Source organism: Paroedura picta, chromosome 16, assembly GCF_049243985.1.
Source record: "Paroedura picta isolate Pp20150507F chromosome 16, Ppicta_v3.0, whole genome shotgun sequence".
NCBI classification, from domain to species: Eukaryota; Metazoa; Chordata; class Lepidosauria; order Squamata; family Gekkonidae; genus Paroedura; species Paroedura picta.
Genome location: NC_135384.1, coordinates 16,583,555 through 16,605,700, shown reverse-complemented (window position 1 = coordinate 16,605,700; position 22,146 = coordinate 16,583,555). Strand labels below are relative to the sequence as shown.

The 22,146-nt window shown below is 51.9% G+C and overlaps 1 protein-coding gene across 4 annotated transcripts in view; it reads left to right on the top strand.

The window, feature by feature from the left end:
• LOC143826716 (RNA binding protein fox-1 homolog 1-like) overlaps positions 1-18,410 on the top strand; it is a 44,179-nt gene extending 25,769 nt beyond the window's left edge. For 3 of the 4 annotated variants that reach the window (XM_077315635.1, XM_077315637.1, XM_077315638.1), the window contains exons 3-12: positions 6,213-6,356; positions 6,975-7,028; positions 8,296-8,388; positions 10,589-10,649; positions 11,884-11,937; positions 13,084-13,219; positions 14,004-14,043; positions 14,556-14,629; positions 15,305-15,377; positions 16,320-18,410. In XM_077315635.1, coding sequence (XP_077171750.1) covers positions 6,213-6,356; positions 6,975-7,028; positions 8,296-8,388; positions 10,589-10,649; positions 11,884-11,937; positions 13,084-13,219; positions 14,004-14,043; positions 14,556-14,629; positions 15,305-15,377; positions 16,320-16,364 — 774 coding nt within the window. In that variant the 3' untranslated portion in view covers positions 16,365-18,410. The remainder of the gene's footprint in view (positions 1-6,212; positions 6,357-6,974; positions 7,029-8,295; positions 8,389-10,588; positions 10,650-11,883; positions 11,938-13,083; positions 13,220-14,003; positions 14,044-14,555; positions 14,630-15,304; positions 15,378-16,319) is intronic. The other variant, XM_077315636.1, reaches the window with a different exon arrangement.
• Positions 18,411-22,146: the final 3,736 nt, after the last annotated feature.

Here is a 22,146-nt window from a genome sequence, read left to right as displayed (position 1 = left end):
CACTCCCAACTCCACCTCCAGAGTCTCCAGGTATTTCCGAATCCAGAGCTGGCAACCCTATTTCAGAGTCCTGCTTGAGATGGCTTGTAATTAAAAAAAACAAACACAAAAGTGATATTAAAACGTGTGCCGTTAAAAAAAATGAATCATTAGGCATAAAGCAGCCTAAAAATCACCCATAAAACAGAGCAGACGATTAAAAACGTGGAGATAAGCCTCTAATCTTCATTCACCCGTGCAAATAACAGATCCCTGTACACTCACCATTTGGCTTTAATTTCCCAGCATAACTACCAGGCTCGGTTTTCTTGCAATCGTTAATGCAGATTAGAGCCGTTATTCCGGACCGGGGGCAAAAATCCATTCTCCGGTTATGCTTTTAACCATTGTGATGGATGGATGATTAACAGTGGCTGCAGTTCAAGAGGGAGCTAATCCGCATTCTGCGGCCCCCAACTGAGTCCCAGACCCCGGCTCGCTCTCCAAAGGCAGGATCTATGTGGGGAGCAGCAGGGGATGACTCCGATTTCCTTCAGCTTTGATTTGTAAGTGGTGGAATAGGAAATGGCCGCCATTTGTCTTGCTGAATTGTTCCCATCGCGATAATCAAAGCAAAGGTCCCTGGGTCTTCCTAACATGACAGATTGGATGAGCCAGGCCCACCCCTCAGATAGGAAGCTCTCGGCTGTAGCAGGCTTACGGTGGGCTTATTGCCGGTATTCAAAGGTGATTTGTGGATCCAGCCAGTTCTTCTAAAAAAAAATGTATAAAAGGGAGGAGGTCCCACTAGAAGACGCAGAGCTGGGAGCTGGGGGGCCTGCATGAATAACAGCTATGGGGGGTGGGAATGTTTAGCAGACCATGACTCCGACCGATTATCTTTTACAGACTGATTTCATGAAAAGGGTGAAGAGTAGGGTTGCCAGCTCTGGGTTGGGAAACACCTGGAGACCTTGGGGTTGGAGCTGGGAGTGGGCGGGATTTGGGGCAGGCAGGGACCTCAGTGGAGTACAACCCTCCAAAACAGCCTTTTTCTCCAGGGGAATTGATCTCTGAAGTCTGGAGATGAACTGTAATTCCTTGTGGTGCATAATACTGTGGGGTCTGCTCTCCAAAGTAGCCATTTTCTCTGCAGTCTCGAGTTCAGTTCTGACTCTGGGAGATTTTCAGGCCTCACCCACAGCTGGCAATCCTAAAACACGGGTCTGACCCGGAGCTCAAGTGGATCAGGTTTAGGAGTTTTCCTTGTTCTGTTTGCGGTCTTGTCTAATCATCCAAACACAAGTTGAGGGACTCTGTGGAACAGTTTAGAAATTCCCTGCATGTGCCCAGACCTCCTCCCAGTAAACTCCCGAGAGGTTCAATAAGTCTGTTTCCCAATCTTACCCCCACCCTTTAATGGACTCTCAACTTCCTGTGCTCCCTGGAGTATATTTGGTCTGCACTACACAGTTGTTGGCTTTCGATGAACTTAAATCCATATTTTCTGCCTACTTGGAAAATTGCCTGACTCGAGAAGCCCCTTCCTTGTCTTGTTATTTTATTTATTTATTTGGATTTCTATACCACCCATTCCTTGCGGCTCTGGGTGCTTTACATTGAACGTGGAATAACTCTTACAAGAATAACTCTTATGCCCATGAATGGCCCAATATAGTGGTGATGATGATTCAGTGTCATCAGCCCTTTTCTCCTGCATGAGAACAGAAGAACAGAGCCCTGCTGGATCAGACAAGTGGTCCATACAGTCCAGCCTCCTGTCTCATACAATGGCCAGGCACTTCCTTTGGACGTCCAACAACAGGGCATGGAAGCCGAGGCCTTCTCCTGGTCTTGCCTCCTGCCTCTGGGATGCAGAAGCTGACTTTCTCCTAGCTCAGGGAGAGGTCCTTGAAGTCTCTCCCAGTGCTAAAGGTTGCATCCAGCCAGCTTTTCCACTCACTCTGGCCCCATTTTCTGCCTTGCTGTAGCTGGTCTTGTGATTCCCCTGATGGTCAAAACCAGGGGGGGGGAAGGGGGGGATTCCTATTTCACCACCAGAAATGTTTGCTGGGTCCAATTCCAGGGTTTGAATGGTTGAGTTTCTGAAAACCTCCTGCTTGGCTCTCCTGGTTGTGTAGCACTTTCTTCTCCAGCTGTCTCCCGTTGCCTTGGTGGGCAAAGCCAAGACGTTGGGGAGGAATTGCGTGTTTGTAACGTGTGTGTCCTTTTATTTCCTTTCTCTGTCTTCCTCTGGAAAGCTGTTGCCAAGAACCAGCACCCAAGAATTCCTGTGTTTGTAGCCTAACCTCCCCCCATTGACTGTCTCTTTCCTGGACTAGGGCCTTCCCCAGGGTGTTAAGAGCGGCATTCGTGGACCACCCATCGAGCTCAGGTTTTCTCCCAGGCATCTTGGACTCCATCACGTTTCTCTTGTTGTAGCCTCCTTAATCCATGACTAGTTAACCCCTTACTCACCGTGCAACTGCACCTGCCTGTCTTCTCCGCCTGAAACCACCTCCCACCCACTGCCCCGTGCTTTTAATCCTCCTTGGTGGTGGTGGGGGGAGTTTAATCTCTGTTGAACTTGTCTTAATGGACCGAGAGTATGTAGCATTCAAGCAATGCATCCAGGGCTTTGAGGGAGGGCGGTATGGCATATTATGGGGAGGTGCAGAGGGAGGAGGGGGTGCCAAGGGTATGGGGAATCTGCCTGGTGGTGTGTTTGCACTTGTCAGTGGCTGGACTTGTGTGTTGTGTTAATGACAACATTTTGGGGCTCTTTGTGGTCAGCACGGCTCCTTGCACAGCCCTCAAGCCTATGCGTAGATGCTTGCTTGCCCGGAGGGCGTTGACTGTCCTAGATCCTGAAATGACCCTGGAGGAGTGTCGGTGGTCTCCGGGACTGTATCAGGTTGAGGAAATGATGCATGGGGGGAGGCTGAAGCCCCCTCTCCCCACACATCTCAGTTCTTGATCAGAATTGGGCACCCCATGCACAGGAATTGGGGAGGCCACGTAACTCCTGCGTGATTGCATTACATCGGAGACGGGATGGGGGCACTTCCCCAATCTGTATGTAATATATGGAGAGGCCATAAAGTATTATGGGGAAAGTCTGTATCTGGTGGTGGCTCTCCAGAGTCTCAGGCAGAGGTCTTGAACATTGCCTGTTATCTGATTCTTCTAACTGGAGATGGCAGGGATTGAACCTGGGACCTTCTGGATGCTAAGCAGATGTTCTACCGCTTGAGCCACAGTCCCTGCCTGCTAGTCTTCTGAAGCAGTGGGATTCTTGTGTCATGGTAACTGCAACTTTAGCTGATCATTCGGCATTGGTGCAGTGACGCCTGGTCATAGGCACACACAGGTGAGACTTATGGAGATCTACTGGAGAAAATGGCTGCTTCAAATGGAAGACTTTAGTATATCATAGATCAGGGGTAGTCAAACTGCGGCCCTCCAGATGTCCATGGACTACAATTCCCAGGAGCACCCTGCCAGCATTCGCTGGCGAATGCTGGCAGGGGGCTCCTGGGAATTGTAGTCCATGGACATCTGGAGGGCCGCAGTTTCACTACCCCTGTCATAGATTATAAGTGAAATCCTTCTCCAAACTGTACTCCTAGGGATCCACTCCCAAATCTCCAGGAATGTCCCAGGCTGGAATTGATATCCCCGGACACACCCAAGCCACTTTGCTCCTTCCTGTTGCCCACTGTCCCTGTCCATCTCTAGTTGTGCATCTTCCAGCTTCTCGTTGATAGGTGGTAGTAGGGATCTCAAAGACAAGTTCAACTTGCCCCTCTTCCTGGCCTTGCTGGATTGATTGTCCCCCAGGTTCTTCCATGTCCCTCCCCCTTTCACACTTCAGACATTGCAAGGGAGGCCTCCCGCACCTCGCTGTGCCCTTGGAGTATTGCATCTTGGTGCTTGCGTTGTGAGTCAAGATGGGCCATCTGCATGGAAAGGGGTGAGGTGCCACCCGGGGGGGGGGGACAGTTTGTTTGGTCTTTGATCTTCTCCACATCATTTCCAGAAGTTGCTCCACCCACAGCTTGTGTCCTGCTTGTTTCCACTAATGTTGTTGAGCGTGCCAGTGTGTGTCTGTCCAATTGATTAATGCGAGACAAAACTTTTGCTGGTCAGTTCCCTTGGCTGGGAAAAGGTGGGGGAGAAGAAGCAAAAGAAGAAAGGCTGGGCCTCAAATAGGCAACAGAGGTGACTTTGGTAATGGGCTTTGGTGGAAGCTCTTGGGTCCTTCTCCTCAACTGGAGGAGACAAGCCCAGTTGCTCGTCTGCCCATTGTGCAGAGAAATCATCTGATAATGATGATGGTATCCGTTCAGTCGTGTCCGACCCTCGGCAATTCTATTGGAAAGTCTTCGCCATACGTCCCTGTCTGACTGCTTCTTTAGAGATCATCTGGGAAAGCACAAATGACTCTTGGCCATGCCAACAGTGGCTCTTTGGAGCAACGCTCCCCAATATGCCCCCTGCCTTGTGCTTCAGGAAAGTGAACAAGGCCCATAACTGGTGGAGCTTCTGATTGGTAATTGGCTTCCACTTTGGAATGACCATTATGGGAGGAATGAGAGCCAAGCCTTCTGCCAGGAATGGAAGTCAATGACGGCTCTTTAGGTTGAGGGTAATTGTAAATATGCCTCTGCCAGTGAGCACTGCTGCTTTAGGTTTGCAGTGTCACATGGGGACAGTGTTTCAGATGCCCCTTTGCACCAGGATAACTTCAGGAAAGCCAGTAGGTCTTGGTTGTTCTGGGCAGTGGCTCTCTCTGCTGTCCTTGCTTCCGGAAATAATTTGTTCTTTTGCTGTTTGCCCATATTAGGGCGAGAAGCTTCATGAGTCAGCTTTATAAATGAGTTGAAAGGCCAGTTGTCTGCACAAAACATCCCCCATAACATATTAGGCTGACTCCCCCCCCCCCCATGCCCATTGAAATTTGCTAGGTGAGAGCGGGTTAAATCTGGCAGGCTGTCCTGGTAGCAAATAGTATTTTCTCTGTTCACGTGTTGTAAAGGCTAGAAGCAAAAGACCCAAGGGGAACAGCTGCTTCAAAAGTCCCGTCATCGTGTGACCATTGCATGGACCAGGGTGGAAACCTGGGGCCTGCAGATCCATCCTGGTAAATAGATAAAGGAACGGCCGTGGAGGCAGGCTGCCTCAGAGGGAGGCTGGACTGAACACTCAGTTGGATCCAGCCAGTTCCTCACTCCATCTCATCCAGTTCACCTCCATTGGTTCATGGCCATGCAGATCTCATGATTGGTTGATCGCAGCCTTTTGGGGTGGGGTCAAAGCAGACCCTCCTTCCTTTTCCACCTGCAGGAAACCTGATTGGATCCAACCCAGTTATCCAGCTGCTCTGATTCTTCTGCCTTTTGTAACGTACCACTTCCTTCTTTCCTTGGGAGGCCGGTTTCCCAAAGACACCCAGCAAGCAAGACAAGGTTGAACAAGCTCAAGACGATTAGCCGTGTTAGGCTGTCCGTAGCGGAAGAAAAGAAGAAGAGCCCTGTAGCTCCTTCAAAACAAAATTTGTGGCAGGGTCCAAGTTTTCATGAGTCACTGCTCACGTCTTGAGGGACGAAAAATAAGATCTATCTGAAGAAGGGGGCAGTGACTCACGAAAGCTCCTCCCCTGCCACACATAAGGTGTTCTTGCACTCTTGATCTTTTCTAAGATTGAGCAAGATCTTGATCTGGGGTGTCCATTGCCCCAGTCCAGCTCTCTGTTCCCTGCTTATTCTGCCAGTCTTGATTCCCACCCCCGACCTGCCACCTGAAGTGGTACAGTCCATTCCACTACCTGTCCATTCCATCCCCTTGTGCCACTGCTTGTACTGACCACGCTTGTGTCTCGTGGCCAGCAGAGAAGGGCCAGTTGATCGGCAGCTGAAAAATGGCCTCCCCGTAGTAATGGATCTCCGCTCTACCGGGCTGCATTTGGTCCCTGTAGGTTGGTGGCAGCCTGCCATGAGTGTCCATATCTCCCTTCAAGACCTCCCAGGGCGTGGACTGGATGATGCCCACTTTGGAGAACCCCCTCATCTGGGCTTCTGAATGCTTGAGTCTGGAGAGGGACTCAAATGCCAATATCTCAGGCCCTAGGATTCTAACCATGTGCCCTTTCTGTAGGGATGCCCAGGGGTGCTGGCCTCAGTGGTGTGTGTGTGGTTTGATCCTGCTTTGTTTTCCCTCCCCCGTCTCTCCAGCAGCCTGAAGAAGTCCCTGTGCCTGAGCTCTCCCCTGAGGCGGAGGATGCCGAGAGCGGAGAGAACAAATCCCAGCCAAAACGCCTCCACGTCTCCAACATCCCCTTCCGCTTCCGCGATCCGGACCTGCGGCAGATGTTCGGGGTGAGCCTTAGACCCTTGAGTCAGGACGTGCCGCCCCACCTCTGATAGAGACATGCCCTTAAAGTGTTTGGGGGACGTTACGGGGAAATGGAATTGGAGACTGATGTGGAGAAAGCAGATAAAAGGCAATGCACCGGGAAGAGAAGCAATGCAGAGAATCCTCACTGTGTGGAAACGGTGGTGTTCCCTCTTGGAGTGCAACCAGTCAGGGATCTGGAGCAGACTGCTGACTCAGGACGTGGAGCACAGGAGCCCTGCTTCCATGAGGGGGGCAGTAAACAGGCCCAAGCTGCTTTACTGTTGACTGTTCAGCACCTGGAGAGGAATACACTTTGGGGCAGGCGTAGGCAAACTGTAGCGCTCCAGATGTCCATGGACTACAATTCCCATGAGCCTCTGCCAGCATTTGCTGGCAGGGGCTCGTGGGAATTGTAGTCCACGGACATCTGGAGGGCCACAGCTTGCCGACCCCTGCTTTGGGGGATCGTGGTGGAAGCAAATATCATGAGGGGTAAAGGCAGCACTGATTTTTAAGGGACACTGACCGCAGCTCTTGGCTTGCACGGTCTCAGGGCATTGCTTGTGTAAATGACCAAACCTCTCCCCTCTCTTCTCTAGCAATTTGGGAAAATCCTGGATGTGGAGATCATCTTCAACGAGCGCGGCTCCAAGGTACGGAGGTGGCTAAGGAGGCGGGATAAGATGAGGGAGGCTTCCCGAGCGAGGCGGTGTGTTCCTGTGTAGGGATGGGCACAAACCGGCTCGTGAACCTAAATTCGTCACAAGCTTGGCCGCTTTGTGCCCTTCCCACCCCGATCCCAGGTTTGGAGGAGGCGCCCTGGAGATTGCATAGACCCCCTTGGTCCAGTTGGGTTCAGGCCCTTTAAGCCCTCGGCTTCACTTTGCCCCCTTCCAAACGGAGGGAGGCAAAATGGGTTTTCTAAACGTCTGGGGGCCATTGCAGCCTCACGGCAGCCAGGTGCACCTGCAGCCCTTTCAGTCAGTCATTTAGGTAAAATGGCTGGCAGCCCTTTGAACATGTGCCTGCCATCCGCTGTGAGGTTCAAGGGGTGGCAGCCAATTAAAACCAGCTGGGTGCCCTCGGGCTAGGCACAGTCCTGTTAGAGCTGTTCTCACAGAGCTCTTCCGTCAAAGCGCTCTCAGCTTTGTTTTGGGGAGAGAAAGGGAAGACAATTGTAAGTGGCTCTGAGACTCCTTTGGGTACATAAAAGCCATCGTCTTCTCTTCACCCCTGTCCTCCCCAGGCTCCACCCGTGAATCTCCAAGCATTCTTTCCTCCCCCCCCCCGAACTGGTAACCCTGCGCCCCACCCCAGTGTTGCCTCTAGAAGAGGGGTAGTCAAACTGCGGCCCTCCAGATGTCCATGGACTACAATTCCCAGAAGCCCCTGCCAGCGAATGCTGGCAGGGGCTTCTGGGAATTGTAGTCCATGGACATCTGGAGGGCCGCAGTTTGACTACCCCTGCTCTAGGCTGTGTGTCTGAGGGGCCCCTCATTAACATAGGAAGGGCCACTTGGCAGCGCTCCGGAGCCACACAGGGCCTCACACTGCCCGTTGCCCATGTTACGATTATGGTAGTTCTGTCCTGCCCAGGATGTGAGCTGCTCTGCTAGGTGTGGGGGGGGGGCATTAAGGGGAACATTGTTCCATCCTTCACTGTTGGCCGGGGGCAGGGGAGGGGAACTGGCCGCCCTAATCCCATGACTGCCGGACGGTGGGGGACACAGGGGCTGCGAGTTAAGCTGGCTGGCTACTCCAGTTTTCTGATTGATTTTCAAATGCTTTTATTGTTGTTATTATCCCCCATGACTCCCTTTGGCCGCAGAGCAAGGTGTGCCGGGAAATGTTTTTGAATAAATAAAAGGAGGGCCACTTCCCTTGCCTCCAGCCTCACAAACATCTGCTCTCTTTATTTAGGGCTTCGGTTTTGTCACCTTTGAAAACAGCCAGGATGCCGACCAGGCCCGGGAGAAGCTGAACAGCAGCATTGTGGAAGGGAGGAAGATCGAGGTTAGACTTCCCCTGGATTCTTATGCATATACAAGGTCTGGGTGCTGGCCGCCGTATGATTACCAATTTCCAGGGTGGTCAAGAGAAGCTGACCATTCAGAGCAGAGAAGGAGCAGTGCCATATGAAAATAAAGACTAGGCTACACAATTAACCAATTTGTTTCCCTTTGTTCCAAATAGTAGACAAAAATCTTGCCAGAATGAACGTCAGTGGAACAATGCTCTCACCACTGTGTCCTTGGTAGCAAAACTATTAAAAATATATTATGCATTACAGCCAGTGCATAGCATTCAGTTGGTCCGACAGATCCCCTAAGAATCTAACTGGTCTCCAGATGGATAGGTTCAAATGAGTAGCCGTGTTGGTCTGAAGTTGCACAATAGGCTGCCTAAGAAGGTGGTGAGCTCCCCCTCACTGGCAGTCTTCAAGCAAAGGCTGGATACAGACTTTTCTTGGATACTTTAGGATGCTTAGGGCTGATCCTGCGTTGAGCAGGGGGTTGGACTAGATGGCCTGTGTGGCCCCTTCCAACTCTATGATTCTGTGATTCTAATAAAATCAGAGTCCAGTAGCACCTTTAAGTCTGAGGAAGAGCGCTTGCAATCTTTGTTGGTCTTAAAGGCGCTCCTGGATTCTGATTTTATTGGTCTCCAGATGTTGGAAATGGGGCAGTTGCCTTCCCCGCCTTGAAAGCTGCTGGTTTTAATCTGGATCCCATTGGCTGATCTGAGCCCCAGTAGGAAGCCCTCTCAAGCAGCAATCAGCCACAGACTCTCAACCATTGTTTTGACGGTCAAGGGAATCAGAAGATCAGCTGTAGTGAGGCAGGGAATTGGGCAAGATGGAGTGAAAAAGCTGGCTGGATCCAACCTGTGGCACCGAGGCAGACTCTTCAGTTAGCTATTTAGCTGTTACGGAATTTATATTCTGTCTTTGGAAACTCAGGCCAGATCACTCATTTCATATAATAAATAAATCCCTATAAAATTCACAACCTTAATTACAGTAAAAACAATTCTATAATCCATTACAATTAAATCTTTTAAAATAATACAGACTGTTGCGCTACCTCCATAAGGGGAGGGAGATATTCAGAGTGACAGCATAGATTTTCAGCCTGGTGGGGTCAGGCGGAGAGGCCAGTGGTTTCTGATGTTAGGGAGTTGCTGCTGGCCTCAGCCACAGGCCTGGCGGAACAGCTGCGTCTTGCAAAACCGGCAGAAGGTTCCGCAGGGCTCTGATCTCCTCAGGCGGTGTTGAGAACTTAGGGCCAGCAACCCAAAGCACATTTTTCTCACTTGAACGTGAACTCCTTTGGAGGTGTAGTGGAGAAGGCAGCCTGGCAGATCCGAGAGTCTCAGCCCATTTAGGGCTTCTCCCTAAGTTCACGCCCCATCGCACATGTAGCTTCTTTCCACAATAACAAATCATCAATTCACATGACAGGGAATATATAGCAAAAATCAATTCTGTTACATCAATAGACAGTGTCACAGCCAAATACAGCTAATGATAATCCTTTGTCAAAAAAGCCAAACAATCCCCTAGAATTCAGTGTACTTTTCAAAAACACAGGGAGAACAAAACTGTCTTTTATTAGTGGTCAAAGGTTCTCACCTCCCCATATGTTGCTTGATCCATCCGTCTCCATACAACTGTGAGACATTCCTGCCAGGGAATTGCTGGTCACTATCCCAAGGCCAGGGAGTCAAACTCAAAATAACATTACAATGCCATATCTTACAGTCACATTATCATAAATAAAATAAATAGGAATATGGACACACAAGTTGAACAAGGTTAGCAGGAATAGTGAGATAAAAAACCTTTGTCCCTGTTGAGTCCTGGGTATGTCATAGTATTGAGTTTTCTGCAATCTCCCATTTTTTTTAGGAGTGTGTGAGTCCGGACTTGTACTTTTCTGATATTTCTTCCCTGTTAAAGTATCTGCTGGCAGGCCTATGCGAGGAATTCTGCCGAGGAACGATAATCAGAATGTCCTGATGAATCCCAACTTGGCTGGTCCTGAGTCGATCAGGATATATGAACGAATACACTGGTCCTAAATAGACAGAGAGAGATGAAAAGTAGAGATAAAAGCTGCTAAAAACTGGATCGGCGTTTTCAAGCGTCCCGCAGGGTGACCGCCTGCTGGAAGTCACCTGTGTCGCTTCACGTCCCTTTCTCTTTCCAACCCAGGTCAACAATGCCACGGCTCGCTTGGTCACCAAGAAGCCCCCGGCAGCCCCTGTAGTGAACGGTATGTGGACGGGGAGGGCAAAACTTCCTTTCCGTCTTTCTTTAAAAGAGGAGGGTCAGGGCTCGAGGGGCGATGCATGCCCGTGCCCTCTGATTTGACTCCTGGGGTGGAGGAGAGAGGCGTCCCCACCCTCCATGCCATTCCCCCGACCTGAAGGGCCTGGCGGCATGGTTCGGGAAACGGATTTGTGGCTGCCGGCAGCTCCCCAAGCATGTTTCAGACCAGTAAAGCGATACAGTGGGGAAGGCTTCATCCCCTCTTTCCTGGGGGTGGGTGGGAGGAGAGGAGGGTATACTTCAGAACAGCTTTTTTCGGCCTTTTGACTATGGAGGAGACCTTGAAATAAATTTTCAGGCTGCGAGTACCTCCTGAAGCGGTAGCTGGCCACACCTTCCTGCCACGCCCCTAGATGTAACCACCTGCATCCTTTGCCCTTCTTTCACTCCCCCCCCCCACTCTTTACTACTGCTACTATGATTGTGGCTTAGCCTCATGTAGGCCAGAAAGAAGGGCAGGAGCTGAGAATGCCACCTAGACCCCACATAACCACACCACAACTGATGTTTACACCTCAGCTTACTCAATCAAGCATTCTGGGGGAGGCAGCCAGTCCCCTAGCTTGTGGCCAAGTCCATTTGGGCAGAAGGAGAAAGGCTGTGGACCCCCAGAACCTTGGGTGGGAATCCCTGCTTTAGACTATTTGTCTCCCCCACGTACACTGAGCTGTGCGGCGACTTTTCCTCGGGAGTCTCCTGTGTCTCTGTGGGGTATGCATGGATGCTGCAGCCTCCTGGGTGGGCCCCATCTCGGGTTGCCAGGGATGGGGGTGGGTTAGGGTTGCCAGATTTGGATTGGGGGGATGGAGCCTCAGTGGGGTACCATACCGAGTCCATTCCCCAATGCATCTGTTTTCTCCAGGGCACTTGATCTCTGTAGTCTGCAGGTGAGCTGCAATAACAGAATCCACAGGCCCCACCTGGAGGCTGGCATCCCTAGCCCTATCATGTGGTTTGGGGGGAGGCCCCAGCTGACCAGCATGGCTTGTGTGGTCACATACCTACTAAGAATACACAGGGTAGAACCAAGGGAGGAGGGCTTACAGTGAGTGACCCTTATCAGCCTTGGTTCTGGTCTGTTTAGGTAGACTTCTCTGTTGCTAGCTATGGACAGATGGGCAGGGTCTTTATATGGATGGCATCTGCTCTGATTTCTCTTTCTGTCTGTTGGCGTTTAGGGTGGAAGATCAATCCTGTTGTGGGTGCGGTTTATGCCCCTGACCTGTATACAGGTGAGTTGTTCATCCTTGTGATTTTTATCCCTTCCATGAAAATTCACCCGGATTGGCACCTGTCAGCATGGTGTGGTGATTAAGAGCAGCAGCCTCTAATCTGGAGCACCAGGTTGGATTCCCCACTCCTCCACATGCAGCCAGCTGGGTGGCCTCAGGCCAGTCACCGTTCTCTCAGAGCTCTCTGAGTCTCATCTACTTCACAGGGTGTCTGTTGTGGGAAAAGGACGGGAAGGCGATTCTAAGCCACTCTGAGACTCAGGCCGTATGCCCGGCTCTCCCTGGACTTGTTCAAGGTGTAGCACGTCACTAGTTAAAATCTGCTTCCAGGCCCCGTTTTGGGTCAGTGACCTAGGCCAGGGTCGGCCCTAGCTGAGGCAGAGTAAGATTTGTGATATGCGGAAGAGCTGACAGCAATTTGTCCAGGTGCGTTCTGGGTGTGTCCTGAACCTGTTGAGAGGAGGCAGGCTCTGACAGTGGGCCAGGTACAATTAATCCAGATGGGAGTGCCACAGAAGGGCGTCTCTGCTCCTGGGCTCTCTGAATATCCTTTGCCAAAGGGCTTCTTCTCACTCAGGGTTCAACGAAATGCCACAGATCAAATACAGGAGGAGGCAGAAGTTAGTTTGGCCTCACTGCCTGCCTTGGGCGTCCAATACCTCTGCTGCTGTGGGACATCCCTGGGCAGGCTTTCCAGCAGAGGCAGAACTGCCTGCATTGCTGGGCTTAGCACAAGTCCCAGGGATGTCCCTGATCTGATGGCCTCACTGCCGGGGTTGGGACAGGGCTTTGCAAGGGTTCGAGAGCCGTCTGGGCTGAGCGACATCTCATGATTCTGCCTCCCTGAGACCAAGGGACTGAACTCTTCCGCTGCCCCTCTGCCTGCCACACAAAACTAGGATGTGAAAACTGCTCTCCTCGACAAGCCTATTTAGGTAGCTGGACAGGATTATCTATTATAGGATCCAGCAGCATCAGCTCAGGGCCCCCGGCTGCCTGATTTAAACTTGGATTCCTGTTTGCTGTGTGCTGCATTTTCCAGGCTCTTTCGGTGTCCCAAGGGTGGGATGAGGAGCTCTCCTTTGTCTTCACCATTTCTACCTCCTAATGGAGTTCTCTCTCTCTCTCTCTCTCCCCCTTCACCAGTGGCCAGTATCCCTTACCCCATGATGGCCCCAGCTGCCCTGGCCTATCGGGGGGCTCTGCGGGGACGTGGCCGAGCCACCATCTACAATCCCATTCGGGCAGCCCCCGCTCCCTCGCCAGTTCCAGCCTATGGCAGGTGAGCATCAAAGGGGGGCACGGAGGGGGCAGCCCCATTCGATGCTTCTGGTTACGATTATTTGCTTTTAAAATGTGTCTGAAAATCACAGGGTATTGTCGCACTGTTGCTGTTGTAGTTTTTAACTCAGAGCACATCCTTCAATCCTCATCCCGAAAACCCAAACATTTAAATCCAAGCTGTCCATCAACCACTTTTTAGAGGGCCTAGAGGGGCCTTAAAAAGTTTGTTAAAGCTGTTATCCATGACAGCTAAATAGAACCCCCAGGCTTAGGAGCAGTGTACCTCTGAATGCCTGAAGACTACCGCTGGCATTTATACTTCCTAGAATCATGTGGGTGTCCTCTGATGCAGTGGTAGACATCTTGTGGTTTCCCAGATGTTAATGGACTACAATTCCCATGAGCCTTGCCAGCAAATGCTGGCAGGGGCTCATGGGAATTGTAGTCCATGGACATTTGGAGGACCACAGGTTGACTACCTCTGCTCTGGTGGACCCAGGGCTCTTCTATTCATGGGCAAAGAGAGAGAGGCTAGGCTCCAGCCTGCCTTCAAGCTATGGCTTGCTCTTTATTAAAGTCTTACCCGTTCTCCCAGATGAGTTGGGTGGACAGTGGTGAACAGTGGTGGAAAGGCATTCTGTAGATGCCCAGAGGAAAATAATTGTTGTGAGGGCTGAGTGGCATTTGGTAATGGGGTAGCTAACCTGGGGGAAAGGAGGCAGGTGAAGAAAAGGGCAAAGGCTGGGCTGGCACTGACTGCTTCTCCCTGACTTTCCATCTAGTGTGCTGTATCCAGATGGTCTCTACAGTTCTGACCTCTATGTAAGTCCTTGCCTGGGTGTCCTGGGGTGGGGGCTCAGGGTTCAAGGGCTCCATGCCTGTCCCGGTGCCAGTTGTCTGAAGGTGGAGGAGCAGGAAGGCCCTGGCCTTCTAGGACTTCCAAGACAAAGGAAGGGCCACGAGGCAGGACTCTGGGCCGGCACTCAAGGTGCCCACGGGGGGGAATGGGTGGCCCAGGGGGAATCTCAAGTGGGTTTGGGTGAGATGGCTGGAGTCTCCTGTGGGTGACGACTAAGGAGGAACCAGCCGGTTTGGCCAGGGAATGAAGGTCTACGCGGAAGCCGTGTTCGTGTCAGCAGGGGAAATGTTCTGTCCCCCCGGCTGGGGAGGGAAGGAACAGGCACGGTCCAAGCTAGCTTTTGCCTTGGCTGTCATTCAGCAAGGGGTGCAAAGCTGGAACCAGGAGGTCTTGGCAGAGGGCTGTGAGCAGGGGAGCCTGGGATCTGCCCGCGTTCCAGAACCTTAGCCTAATCTTCGTTTTCCCCAATCTGCAGGGTTACCCTGCAGCGTACCGAGTGGCCCAGACACCTGCTGCCGCAGCGGCAACAGCAGCCGCCTACAGCGATGGGTAAGTCTGGAGGTGGGATGGCCCAACCTAGCCTCAACTTGTCCGATCCTGGGAGGAAGGCAAGGGCAACCCTGGCTAGTGTTTGGGTGGGAAGACCACCAAAGAAGTCCAGGCTGCTATGCAGAGAAAGGAAGTAGCAAGCCGCATCTGTTTGTCTCTTGCCTTGGAACAGGGGTAGTCAAACTGCGGCCCTCCAGATGTCCATGGACTACAATTCCCATGAGCCCCTGCAGCAAATGCTGGCAGGGGCTCCTGGGAATTGTAGTCCATGGACATCTGGAGGGCTGCAGTTTGACTACCCCTGCCTTGAAAAGTCTGTGAAGGTCTCCATAAGTCAGCTGCAGCCCTGACCTGAACAGCCCAGGAAGCTCAGTCCTATCAGATCTTTGTTGCTAAGCGGGGCTGATCCCGGCCAGCATTTGGATGGGAGACCTCCAGGGATTTGTATAGGATTCCTCCAAGGAACATGCTAGGGTCAGGCAACGGCAACCCATCTCTGAACCTCCTCTGCCTGCCTGCCAGACAGTCCTCTGATCTCCTGGCTACACTGCAGACGTGCCATACGACAAACAGCAGCAACGCACACACACGTCTCCAACAGAAGAGTCCGTAGGGTGTCCTTTTCCATAGCCTGAAGCCATTTCACCCGTGGCCTCTTGGGTCTTTCTCCTACAGGTATGGACGGGTCTACACAACCGCTGAGCCCTATCATCACACGATGACCCCTGCCTACGGAGTCGGTGCCATGGTGAGTCTTTGTACTAGTGGGCGGGTGTGTCTTGCTTTTCTGATCATGGAGTCCCCAGAATTGGGCAAGCAGAGAAGTGCTCTCTTGTCTGGTCAAGCGATGCCAGTTGCCAACACGGGACAGTGGACATCCTAGAGCAGGGGTGGTCAATCTGTGGCCCTCCAGATGTCCATGGACTACAATTCCCATGAGCCCCTGCCAGCATCCGCGTGTTCCTTTTGCAGTCCTTGATCAGCTGGGCGAGAAAATGGGAGCAGGATGCATTTAACTCTCTCCCCACCCCAAACATTCTCACAATTTTGATTCTGTCATTCTGTCACGGTGAATAGTCTCCTGTCCCACAAGAGCAGCCATTTCAGCTGGAAAGAGGGTGAAGACTTAGCACAGTCCTATTATTCTTTACAGCCCTAAGACTGCTCCGGAGTCTGTTTCAAGGAGGATGTCACGGATAATAGTTCTCTGACAGGTGGGAGGGGGAGGAATTCCAAAAAAGCCCCAACTTTGACAATCTAGTAATGAACCCTTCGGTCACACCTGAATTCCACTAATTATTGAGAGTGGGTGATGGACGCAGATGCTTGGGGAGGGAAAGGCTGTGAGATGGGCGTGTTTTGAGTTTGGGTGCTCAGGGAGGAGCCCTCCAGAGCAGGGGTAGTCAAACTGCGGCCCTCCAGATGTCCATGGACTACAATTCCCATGAACGCTGGCAGGGGCTCATGGGAATTGTAGTCCATGGACATCTGGAGGGCCGCAGTTTGACTACCCCTGCTCCAGAGCCGTGAACGTAGCTTGGCTGCATCAGCCCGAGACGGCCAGCAGATGGCAGTGTTGAGCTGCCCGTGAAAGGTCTCCTCTCCCATAAGGGTTCCTGATTCCTTTTCGGCTGCCCCCTCCCCGCCTGTGCCCAAGGCTCACTGTGCCCATCTTCCTTCTTCCTGGCAGGCCAGCTTGTACCGTGGAGGCTGCAACCGCTTCACTCCGTATTGAGGGACCAAGCAGTGGCGCCAAGTGGCTGGGAGGAGACTGTGAGCCAACGATCCCTGTGGCAGGAGCCTGCAGTGACAGCGAATCAGAGGGAGGAAGGAAGGCAGGCAGGCATTTAAGGCAGACCCTTCTCATCCGGTCGCATGGAGACACTGGGCACAGCCGGAATGACCCCCCTGGACTCTTTTCTTCCAGCCACATGACTGCCTTCATCATCACTCTGCATTCTGATTTCTTCTGTTTGTCGCTGTTGTGGGGCAAACCCAATCCAAATGCCAGACAGCTTTGCAGTGTGTGATCACAGCTCCTTGGGTGCAGACCACATGATAAACGGGCCCCAGGGGAAAGTAGAGACGATCTGTCTCCTCCATTCAGGCCTCCCACTGTGGCAGGAGTCCTTCTGCCAGCAGCCCTTTGGGCCTGCTGCTACACTGAGTGACACTGAGAGAGAAAACAAAGTGCTGGAATCACATGTGGCATGATGTCACTTCCAGGGGAAACCTGGAAGTGGGTTATGTCACTCTAGGAATCACCAGGAACGCTGTGGTTTTACCATAGTTTCTGGCAATTCCTAGAGTGATGTGACAGCTTTTCTCATTTTCCCTGGAAGTGATGTCAGGGCATACATGTCCTTAGTGCCCAAGCGCCTGCCAGTTGCCAGGCACAGACTGGCAGCCCTGGTGCCACCTAGTAGACTTAGGGAGGCTTCTGTTTCAAGCCTTATCTGTTAGGGCTTCTGAACAATAAAAAGCTGAGACAGAGGTAGGCGTTTTGACAAGAAATTCTCTGCACCTGCACAAGATTCCAGTTTCGGGGAGACTGTCAAGAGAGGAGGGCAAGAGATTCAGTGGGCACAGTACTCCCAGTTGGCATGCAGGGGTTTTCAAGGCATCAGCAGAGCCACCCCAGAATAAGTCCAGTTGTGGTTGGTTGTTTTTATTTTCTTAGCCTTAGCACAAAATAGGAGGTTGAGTTGTTGGAGCTTCCCAGGGCACGTCTGTGCTGCAGTTTAATCGGTCTAGCTTCTCCCTGAGCATCTTGGTGTCTGTCTTTCAAAGACGCTGAGAGTTCTGCCTGACGCCTCTCCCTCTCCCTGTCCCTCCAGACCAGGGGCGGTCAAACTGTGGCCCTCCAGATGTCCGTGGACTACAATTCCCATTCGCTGGCAGGGGCTCATGGGAATTGTAGTCCATGGACATCTGGAGGGCCACAGTTTGACCCCCCCTGCTCCAGACGGTGGTTCCTGGAGGTCTCTGGGAAGAGGAAATAACTGTGATCTGGGGTCATCTGCGGATGTCCCTTCCCGTCTCCCATTGCCTGTCGTTTTCCTCCTCTCGATCTTTTATATTTCCCCCCTTCATGCTCTGTGCCTTCCACTTTTAATCTTTGTGTGTTCCCCCCATTTCACATCTGCTTTGGGTATCAGCTCAAGAAAGGCGGCGACTGAAGCCGGCCGCTTTATTTTTCTGTGAAAATGCTCAGAACATGTGTTTTTTAATATATATATATATATATACATAATAATTTGTAAAGAACGGGAAAGATAAATATTGGTATGCTCTACCTCCCCCCTTTTGCTTTAATGCTTGACAATAACTGGGGGGGGGGGGAGTAATTTTGTTTTTAACTATGAGCCTGGCCTCACGTTTCTGGGATCTCCACATGAGTCACAAGAAACGTTTCGGATATTTTGCCTGTTTTGCAGCATTTCATCCGCTGACACAAAGACAGCCACGGTGAAGGAAACTGGCGTAGGTTGGGTGCGATTTAACGCAAGTCTGCCACCTGTGGCTTTTTAATAGCAATGAAGAGAAAATGACAAAGAAAGCCTCCCTCCTCCGGCTTCCATTTCATCCTGATGATGCTGACCCAAAGCAGACGCCGTTCTCTCTTTCTCGCATTCTGTCTCTGCTCTTTCTGGGCTGGACTTTTTGGCCATTCCGACCCAGGGCCATAGCACAGTATCTCAGGGAAAACCCTTACTGAATCGCTGCTTGTTCCTCTCTCCTCTGTTCCATTGTTGTTGTAATAAAATCCTGTTCTGGCTAATTTCTATTACTCTGCCTCTTTTTCTTCCTTCCTTCCTTCCTTCCTCTCTGTTTGCTCTCTCCTTCCTCCTTTTCTTGCCCAGAGTGATCAGTCGCTTGCTTTGAGTGGTCTGTTTGCCAGGGGGACAACCCGAGAGGAAGGCAGTGCCCCCACCCCCCAGTTGAAGGTGGCTTCAACAGGGCATTGCTGCATTGGGGGGGGGGGTGCATGCCCCTCCCTCTGGTAAACAGGGCAGCTCTTGACTAGCGTGCCTGCCTTCCTTCTCTGCTCGGTTGTGATCTCTTCAGGAAAGATTGCCGTCCAAGTGAGGCTGGGCGCCATATGGGCAGGTGGGGGCCTGTTTCACATCCCTCCTGCCCAGATTGGTGCCAAGTGACACATCGTTTCCTCCCGGCCACCCCAGCATTGGCAGGAATTTTGGGGGGGGGGGGGGGACCTAGCAGCTGCTGCAACACCAATCACTTTTGCAGTAGCGAGGAATGTACCGTGGAGAATTGTCACCCTGTGGAAAGCAGCCCAGATCTGGCAGGTTTTTTGTATTTTAAAGAAACCTGAACCTGTCTGAATGGAAGGTAGAAGGGGGAGGTGTTTCTGCACCCTGTGGCCGGTGATGCCGTTCTTATACCGCTTTCAGATATTTTTTAAAATTGGCCTTCTCCAGCCTTTGAGTAGTTCTGCTCATCTGCTCCTGGGGCAAGCAGTGGGCAGCTGAGCACAGGGTGGGGGTGGGGGGTGGGGGGGGAGAGAGGGAGTCCATAGCTTCCTGGGAAAGGACACTGTGCTGGGCACGCAGGAGGTCCCGGTCCAGTCGCCAGCCTCTCCCTCTGTAAGATCTCCTAGAGCAGGGGTAGTCAAACTGCGGCCCTCCAGATGTCCATGGACTACAATTCCCAGGAGCCCCCTGCCAGCGAATGCTGGCAGGGGGCTCCTGGGAATTGTAGTCCATGGACATCTGGAGGGCCGCAGTTTGACTATCCCTGTCCTAGAGGAAGGCTGGGAGAGAAGTCTGCCTGAGGACCAAAGAGACGTGATGTTCCTCAGTGAGTCGGGACCACTGCTCCTGTAACATTCACTCTCATTTCAGACTGGGAAGTAACACTGGTAAGACTGGGGCTGTAACGTCACCTGCCAGTTCCAGCTTCTGCTCAGGGCGTCTTGATCTCTGAAGGCTGGGGATGAGTTGCAGTAATGGGAAAACTTCAGTGCCTACCTGGTGGTTGGCAACCACGAGCTTCTTTGCCCAAAGGGGACTTTTTTTGATATTGGGTGTCATCCATTCTGGGCCGTAGCATAACTTGCATGTCCTTTTTCAACCTTGGAGTCCAGCGGCACCTTTAAGACCAACAAAGCTGGCTCAGAAGTATGCCTGTACAGGAACTCTTCTTATAGCTAGAATTAATCGTCATTCGTCCTAAAGGTGCCACCAGACTCAACACTTTGCCCTGTTGCTTCAGACCAACCTGGCTCCCTGGCTGAATCTGTCTCTTGTCACCTGTTGCTGCTTGGCGGTTCCCATCTGGATCGGCTCTTCTTGGAAGTCAGGCGCTTCTCCGGGGAAGGGAGGTGAAGGGAGGGGTCTTGCTAAGATCTTGGGACTGAGCTTGACTTCCGGATAACTTCCCAATGCAGCTCCCAGCATGGGATTGGGATGCCGTGCAAAGTGGCAAGGGAGAGCTTTGCACCTTGTTGAAGTCGGGGTTCTAGCGATCCGTGGCATGCCTACACGCTGTCTTTCCCAGCTTGGCCTTTGCTTCTCGGCTCTTGCCTCCTCCTGCTTGCCCACATGCTCCTTTTTCTTGCTCTCCATTCTTGCTTCTCCTCCTCCTGGCAATCGCCATCCCTGGGTGTTTTGCTTCTCCTCTGCTTGCTTCCGGACTGGCTTGCCTGCTCGCTCTCTCCTCTTTGCTCTGCTTCCATCCTCCTCTTCTTTGCCTGCCTGCTTTGCTGAGGCCTGCTGAGAGGCCTTGGGATAGTGCTGCAGTCTCCTAGCAATGCTGCTCGTTGCTTTCCGCTGGGGGTCTAAAGGAGATGTGACAACTTCACACGTGTATCTGGTGGAGGGGGGGGGGTCTTTGAGTTGAAGTGGAGAAACAGCAGGTGGGAGGGGCTGCTTAATCCATTCCCTTCCGGCTGGTTTTTCCAGTTTACCGTTCCCCTAAATTTTTTCTCCCTATAGAAGATTTGTTTATTTTATTTATAATTACATTTATATCCTGCCATTACCATATAGTGGGAAGATATTCTTTCCCCACGTGGAGAAAAGAAACTTGAGGGGTAGACTGTGTGGGGGGGACTGGCCAGAGTGGGGAGGTCCAGTAGCCCCTTCCCTCTGGTTCCCCTCGCAACCTCCCCAGAGTACGCAGAAAGAGAGAGGACGAAGCCTGTAAGTTGGTGTCACATCTAACTAGACCAGGGGTAGTCAAACTGCGGCCCTCCAGATGTCCATGGACTACAATTCCCAGGAGCCCCTGCCAGCGAATGCTGGCAGGGGCTCCTGGGAATTGTAGTCCATGGACATCTGGAGGGCCGCAGTTTGACTACCCCTGAACTAGACCCTCACCCTCTTGCTGTTCTATTTTCTTGTGCTGTCTCTCTCTTGCGCTCTGCTTTCTTTGGCTCCGTGCACTGGCTCACTCTCTGCTTTCACTCACACACTCTTGCTTGCTTCTTTCCTCTTTTCCCTCTTGCATTGGCTTTCTTCCTCTCTCTCTCTCTTCTCCTGTGTGCCCCTGCCCATCCTGATTTCCTCTGTCACATTCCTAGCAGGAGTGTCTGCAGCCATCCCATGACAGTGCAAGACCTCCGATGTCCATTTCCCTAGAATAAGAGCACCATCAGTTAGCCGTCTCCAGTTTCCCAGATCACAATCAACAGATCTCCAGCTCCAGCTACCCCAGTGATGCCCAGTGAAAGGGAGGCAGAAGTCTTCTTCCAGGGGCTTGAGGGCGGCAGGGGCTATTCCCTGTTGGGGCCTCCTTGCCACTGCAGATGCAGAGGCGTCCGTGCCAACAACGGATCCTCCACACTGACTGGTTCTGCCTTTCCCCTCCCTTCATCCTGCCTTGCCTCCCTCCTTCAGTGCCGGCAAAGGGCTTTTAAAAAAGTCAGCTCTTCCCTGTCCACCCTTTGGGCCAACCCGCTTTGAATCTTCCGGTTCCAGAAAGCCTGAATCAAAGCAGGCTCTGGAAACCGAGTAAGGGGAACCGTGGGAAGTGACTGAAGGCGGACTGGAAGGAGGAGGACATCCCAGGGGTGCTCTGAAGAAACCCTCCTGCTGTTGGGGAGCCAGAGTAGGTCAAATGGTGCAGAAGCAGGTTCATTGTACCTTTGCTATCTCCTGCTTGGTTTGAGTTCAAGCCTTGTTCTCTGTTTACTTTCTCTTTTTTCTCTTGCTCTTGCTCCTTTAATGCCTCTTATTCAGGCACTCCTGTTTTTGAACTTCTTCTGTACCCTCTCTCATGTGTACAGTTTGCCCTTTTCCCTGCTCTCTCCTCTCCAGGCTCAACTGCTGTCTCCTTGCTCGTTACCTCCCCTCCAGCGCAGACACATGCTTCCTGTACCCCCCAGCAATCATAGCTATGGAGCTCCTGAAGCCCACCTGGTCCTACATGCCTAGAAATGAGCCAGGGAAATTAGCTTTTGCTGCCAGCACACCTCCCATCAGAAAGCAGGGGCTTAGTAACATTTCCAGAGCATCTGAGGCATTTTCTCCATTTTTGAAGAGGACGGAGAGGCT